The following is a 6,834-nucleotide window of genomic DNA, read 5'->3' as shown; positions in this document are numbered from 1 at the left end:
CAGGGAGGGGTTAGGTCCTGGGGTGTGTCAGTGTGCTCCTCTTGCTCTGACCTTGGCAGCTGACCAGGTGTGGTGTCCTGAGCCTGGAGAGCTGCAGCTTGTTTGGGAGGAAGCTGAAAAGGAGGAGCAGGGCTGAAGGAAGCTGCTGCTCAGCTCTGAGCTGAAGTGCTGCTCAAAGCCATCCTGCCTTCCTCACAGCAGCCTCTCATCTCCCCACTGGGCTTTGGCAGCCACGGGAGGAAGTGTTTGGGCTGCCATTGCCTCAGCTGCTGTTCTCCATCTCCTGGAGAGCTGAGAGACAAATAAATTGTGACTGGGAGGGAAGAGTGGCCAGCCTAGAAATGCCTGCACAGTGCTCCTTAGAAACACAAGGGCAGCTTAAGTTGTGTGTGAGAATTTCTCTTGCCCTTCTCTTTGACCTGCTAAATTCAATCCCTTGCATTAAAACTATTTATTTCCATTTGCTCTAAGGGTGTTCAGCACTAAAAGGTATTTTTGTGTGATCCCTCAGCGAGTGAATATGTGTTTCTAACTCCTCGTTGCTGGGACACAAGAGATGTTATACACATACTCTTATCTGTCTCCCCCATCTCTCGTGTAGTTGTTTGATGAAGAGAATCCTGTGCACAAATCTGGAAACAAGTTTATGTTTACTACTGAGGGACACATTGTGTCCGTGGATGAACGTTTTCGCAACTCCCTGTGGCAGGACATCCTCCCTGAAGAAGAGGAGAGTGCAGAGAAGGTGAAACCCAGCGAGTTAAAGGCAGCCAACTTCAGCTCTAACGTAAGGAGAACCCAGCCTGGTCCTGGCTGGGTGGCTGGAGGAGGGTGAGGGAGCAGAACAAGAGCCATTTGGAAGTGTTACTGCTGAGCTCTGCAGTGTTGCCTTTGTATCTGAGAAGCTCTTGAGTGAAAAGCACTTTGAGCAGTGAGATGAATGGGTTGGGATCATGTGAGTGGTTATGTTGAAGGTGAAACCTGTCCCTTTTGAAGTATTTTGCAGCAATTTTCTTGTTATTTGTTGATTCATTTCCAGTTATTCTTCCTCTGCCCTTAAAATTTTCCAGTGTTGCCGTCAGGGGGAAAGAGGAAAGCAGAGGGTTGTTTAAGCAAAGCTTTTTTTTCCTGAGTGGTTTTTGAGGCATGTAAAGGTGACCTGTCTTAGCTGTGCCTCACCTGAGCACAGAGTGTGGCTCCAGTGCCTGGCACCAGCCAAACCACAGAATCACAGACTGCTTTGGGTTCAAGGGACCTTAAAGATGATCTGCTTCCACCTCCTGCCCAGGGCAGGGAAACCTTCCACTAGAGCAGCTTACAGAACAGTTGTTTCCAGTTTGTGCTGGTAGGTTTTAGTGTGGTTCCTTCTCTCCTCCTCCCCCCAGTCCTCCAGGAAAAGAGCAGTGCTTTAAGCATTCACAGTTGTCATAGTGAAGGGAGTCTCAGTTGAACAACAAGCTGTGGTGTGTGTTTGGAAGCTGCAGCCTGTGCTGGGGAAACACTTGCTGTTCATTTGTGGGGTTTGTGCTGGGAGTTTGTAGAGCGAGGGACAAAGGGAGGTGTTGGGCGCAACTCTCTGTACTGGGAGGAAATCTGTGGTGCTGGGAGGATTGCAGAGGGGATGGGATTGCTGCTTTCAGGCTTGAGTTCTTAAAACCACTCGTGTTTTGTTCACAGTGTAACAGAGTCCCTGATGAGAGGAGGTATCTGCTGCCACTGAAGAGCAACTACATGAGGCAGATCGATCGCATGGTGGGACTGATCTGAGGGGCTCTGCAGAGAAACCTTGGTCCTGCCTCAGGAGGAGTGTGGTGTGTCTGCAGACATTCTCTCCTCTCAGCTCCTCACCTGAGTATCCCCTGTTAGCTGTCACTATGGATGAGAAGGGAGATGGAGTTCTCTGGCGAGTTCCATCTCCTCACCTGTGGTAACTTCATCTGCCACCTCCACAGAGAGCTCTTGTTTTAAGACTTCCTAGGAAAAATGTTGTTGCAAATGAAGGCTGAATATGTTTTTAAGAGAAAAAGAGAGCAAATTGGCACGTGCCACTTAGCTACCTCTTTGTAGCTGTATTACAAATGTCCCTTTAGAGAAGGGTCTGGTATTTAATCTGGAATGAGCTTGGGGTTGGGGTAGGAATGGGAAAGTGCAATTTCTTACACCAAGTTGAATCGTTGGATTATTCTAGCAATACACAACCTTAAGTACTACTCAGGTAGGAACCCACTGGGTTTTGCTGAAGCAAAAACTCTGTCTAGACTAGGATCTTGAGCAGACAACTCCTGATGGTGTGAAAAGCTGTTGGGATAGTTGTGACACCACTCGTGCACACAGGTGTGCAGAACCTGCAGGGTTACAAGAGCCTGTGGCTGCAGAAATGAGTGAGGAAACAAAACAGGTGCCTTTTTTTTTTTTTTTTTTGTAAGGGAATGGGGGGAGGGAAGGGGAAATGGCAGAGCCACTCAGCTCTCTGAGCAGCTGACTTGGTATTGCTTAGCTGAAATTCCCAAAGTTTCCTGGTTTGCCATGTTTTAGTGCCTTTTCAGGAGAGATGCTGCTAAGAACTGGTGTAACAGTCCACGCAGAACAAAGTGTTTCATGTTCCTGACAGCATCAATGTGTTAGTGCCTTAAGTTTTCCTCACTAGCAGGGAAAACTGAGCTTCCTTGGGAAGGTGGCTGAAGTATTGCTGACTAGCTGGTTGCAAAGTACAGTGGATCCCAAAGTCACTGAAGAAGTGACCTACAAAGAGATGTTTTCCCTGGGCTTTCCTGTAAGATACTAGAGGAATATTGTCTGTCTGTGAACTTTCAGGAGGAAAACAGTCAGGGGTTGAGGGATGACAGCAAACTGAGGCCAAAATAACTTGTTGTAAGTATAACAGGTCTTTTTTCCAGTTGCTTCCATGCTTTTAGCTTGTGACTACTGTTGAGGCAGTAGAATGTCACTTTTGGGCTACTGATTTTTAAATGAAGGCTTAAATGCAACTTGCTGTGCTGATGTTTTCACCTTCCTACAACAACACTGGTTTTCCTAAACCACGTGTTGCAGCTCAGAACATTTCTAATACTGCATATGAAGTTAGTGCTGGAGAGGTCATTGGTGGAATCTTTTAGGATACAGATGCATCTCAGGGACTTTATTCCATGATAGCTGAATCTTGTCTTCAGGCAAAAAAAACCAAACCAATCATGTCTTCTTAGTCTTACTGTGTGTGTTTTAAGGGGGGGAGAGGGAAGTAAGTTGAGGCTGCAATAAAATGGAGTGCCTTGCTGTCTGAGGCAGCTGGCAGTGCCAGCTCCTGGAAAACTGGCTTTGCAAATGGATTATTGGAATGTCTTAGTTGCCTATTTTGAAACAAAGCATGACTTCAAGGTGTTGTGATCCAAAGAGGTATTGGGAGAGGTTCAGGGTGTGACTTCCTGAGCACTGCCTAGGTGTGCTGCAGTGTGGAGAGGTGTCAAGAGGTGCAGGAGGATGGCTGAAGGCAGGGAAGGGCTCCTGGGAGGAGGAAGGAGGCAGAGGGGGCTCTGAGATCCAGCTGCTGGGCCAGGTCCTCACTGTAGCTCTGGAATGAGGAGTGTGGGAGCCCAACACAGCATCCCACAGCAGCAAATCATGGCAGAGCACTGCCTAGGTGTGCTGCAGTGTGGAGAGGTGTCAAGAGGTGCAGGAGGATGGCTGAAGGCAGGGAAGGGCTCCTGGGAGGAGGAAGGAGGCAGAGGGGGCTCTGAGATCCAGCTGCTGGGCCAGGTCCTCACTGTAGCTCTGGAATGAGGAGTGTGGGAGCCCAACACAGCATCCCACAGCAGCAAATCATGGCAGAGCAGGTGCCAGGATGGACAGGGTGCCAGGATGGACAGGGTGCCAGGATGGACGTGCCCTGGGTGTGGTGGTGGCTGCCTCAGGGCCTGGTCTGTCCCTGGTGAGCAGCTCAGCTCTCTGAAGGTGTGTTCACCTTGCCATTGCCTCTCAGTGTTTGTGCCTTCTGAAGCACCTGAGGCCAGGTGAGGGTTCCAGCCCAGTGTTATGCACAAAATCTGTTCCAGAGTTTTCCATAGAGGATGACCTGACTAGGCTGAGGTTGCACAGCTATTCTTCCCTCCTGTTTTCCCTTGTGGCTGCCAGAAGCAGTGAAAGGTGGCTGTACATGGGAGCAACACAGGCAGGTGCTGCAGCCTTTCAGCCAGGAATTGCCAGGTGATGTGCCAGTCATCCTTCCACAGGAATGGCTTTTCTCCTCAAGGAGGCTGGTGCTGAGCACATGGTATTAGACTCTGTGCTCCCTCAGGAGCCAGTTTTTTCTTCCTCTCTGTTTTAAAGTCACTTGGACCTGTTTTTAGTCTGCCAGGACAAGGCACATGTCGTGCACTAAACTCAAAACCTTTGTGTAAATCAATGATATCAAAGCAGAATTGCTAACTGTGCTGGGATGATTGCTGAGACAGACTTTTGTATTTCTTGGTATCATGTGCAATATCAAGTTTTCCTAATTAAAAGTGCCATGTATGCTTAATTGTTGTTTATCCATGAAGTATTTAATTGGGGATTGGGGGAATTTTTTTAAAGAGGACCAAATGTGCTCTCATGAAATGTCCTATATTTTCAGAACTTGGCTTAAGTTTTACAAATCTGCATTAAAAAATAGTGTGTTTGACCTCTTTTGTGTGTGTTTTTCTTAGAGGGTAGTTCCTCTAGGGCCATCATGATGCTTCAGGAGATCTCCCTGCTGCAGGGAGAAGGTGAATTTGGAGTGTGAACACCTGAGTTTTGCCATTCACCAGGCAGAAAAGCTTCAGCAGTTGAGTAGAACTGAGACTTTTCGCTGATCTCACACTACTTTGCTGCATTTAAACCTCATAGGTGACCTCTGAAGCAAGTAGAAATGGGCTAAAATCCTGATTTTTGGAGCAAGAACCTCTCATGTTGTCACTGTGGTTGCACATTTACTAGTGCTGTCACTGCCCTGAGCTACTGTTTGTCTTTCCACATCTTCTCCTGCTTCCTTATCTGCTGTGAGAGAGTTGTTCAACGTGTTAGAGCTCTAAAATGGGACTGGATGTTTTGATTGTAGTTCCTCCGAGTCCATATTTAATCAATTAGCTCAAAAATCCACTCTTCCACTTTGGGTTCCCTGGGAGATTTGAGTGTAGTGAGATGGGATGTGATAAACGATTCAAAGTCCAAAAGTGGGAGTGAAAACTCACTTATTTTTAGAGTATAATCATCAGGCTAACTTGGTGTTACAGCAAGAAGGTGACCGTGGAAGGTGAGCGCAGAGATCTTTGCCTCGGGGCCCGTGTTGGATGGGATGCTGTGGCTCCCATCGCTTCCACCAGAGACCACTCGTGTGCTGCGGTTGGAAGCTTTGGCACAGCGACACAACCGCAGTGTGTGCAAGGTGGAGCCTCGGGAAGTGCAGCTCCATAGCTCCGTGGAGAAAATGCAGTTTTATACCTCCCTGGGGGAGCTGCAAAGCGTCAGAGTGGGGAGGGCAAAGCTGGGAGGTCCCAGCTGTGCTTCTCCCTGCTTCTCATTCCTAGGGAGCTTTAGCCTTGTTTCCTAGAGATCTTTATCCTTGTTTCCTCCTTTTAGAGAGGAGTTCTGTTTCACTACTCACCACTTGTATGGTTTATTCACTAAGAGATATCAGCAAGTGTTTGCTGGGAGCTGCTCTCTACCCTCATTTGCTTCCTTTATCCCCCACCTCACTCACACTGTTGTCAAGGCCATTGGCTCAGAACTATTTTGCTGATAAACATCTTTTTTCCCCCCAGAGAGGTGTGATTTCTGTTGCCTCACATTTTGTGTGGCTGTGGAAGGGAACAGCTTGGGAGAGCTGCTCCAGCAACTCTGGGAAGCTCTGTCAAGTTGGGTTTTATTCAGGCAGTGCTGATAAGGAGGGGGAAAAAAGGCACTTGTATGTGCCAGTCCTTAACTGGTGAAGACACACTGATGTCCTGTGCAAGTCCAGGTGGGAACACTCAGTGATGGCACTGGGAGAGCTGGGACCAGCCACAGTCCAGGCTTTTGGATCAGGTGTGGATTTACCAGGTCAGGGAAGGAGCAGCACATTCCAGTTTCCAGTGCCCTCCCTGTCCTGGGAGAGCAGAGCCCACTGGGATCACTCCCTTGGCATTTACCCACCTGAGGCTGCTGCTCTGAAAACATCAAACAACAGATTAGACAAATTAAAAGGACAAAAAAAAAAAGAATATTTTACTGTATTAATACTTTGGAGTAATTGGAATTCCTCCCTGTGTCAGGCCCAGAGGCTTTCCAATAATGGCAATCTGCATGCTATTAATTATTGATGATGCTCATTTAGTGGAGTAAGTAATTCCTAACACAAAGAGCTCCTGGAAAGCTCCGTGAATCAGCACCGTGTGGCAGCAGTGCCAGCAGTGTGGTTTGCTCATGGAGTTGTGTTTCCTCAGCTCCACATGAAATACGAAACTCTGGGTTGGAAAAATTCTGCTTTTCCCCTCCCATCTTAGGGAGGAGATGGAGCTTTTTAAATCAACTCTGGAAGGAGTGTTTAAACAAGCATTTTACTAGACCAAATATCCCTGTGCTCCCAGAGTCTGCTTCACAGCAAACAAACTCTTGGGGAGCTACAGATATGTTTGACACTTGTATTTGTGAATGGTTCCTCCTCCTTTCCTGTTGCTTCATCCCTGCAGCTAAGAGCATGGATCCCCATTTTCCTCCCCCCTTTCCCTCTCCCTTTTCCCCTCTCCCTTTTCCCCTCTTTCCCTTCCCCTCTCCCTTTTCCCCTCTCCCTTTTCCTCTCCCTTTGTTTTTACTTTTTTCCCTTTCCCCTTTTTTCCTCTT

The 6,834-nt window shown here is 47.8% G+C and overlaps 1 protein-coding gene across 1 annotated transcript in view; it reads left to right on the top strand.

Annotated features, from left to right (window-relative positions):
* The window catches only part of EDEM1 (ER degradation enhancer, mannosidase alpha-like 1), a gene marked incomplete at its 5' end in the record, with an annotated part of 9,416 nt that extends 7,566 nt beyond the window's left edge, over window positions 1-1,850 (top strand). Inside the window, 2 exons of the mRNA XM_009073479.1 lie at window positions 602-787; window positions 1,678-1,850. Of these exons, the coding sequence (XP_009071727.1) occupies window positions 602-787; window positions 1,678-1,767 (276 nt within the window). The remainder of the gene's footprint in view (window positions 1-601; window positions 788-1,677) is intronic.
* Window positions 1,851-6,834: the final 4,984 nt, after the last annotated feature.

Source organism: Acanthisitta chloris, unplaced genomic scaffold (assembly GCF_000695815.1).
Source record: "Acanthisitta chloris isolate BGI_N310 unplaced genomic scaffold, ASM69581v1 scaffold10954, whole genome shotgun sequence".
In the NCBI taxonomy this organism is placed as follows: domain Eukaryota; kingdom Metazoa; phylum Chordata; class Aves; order Passeriformes; family Acanthisittidae; genus Acanthisitta; species Acanthisitta chloris.
The sequence above is the reverse complement of the archived record's forward strand: the minus strand, read 5'-3'. Positions and strand labels throughout refer to the sequence as shown.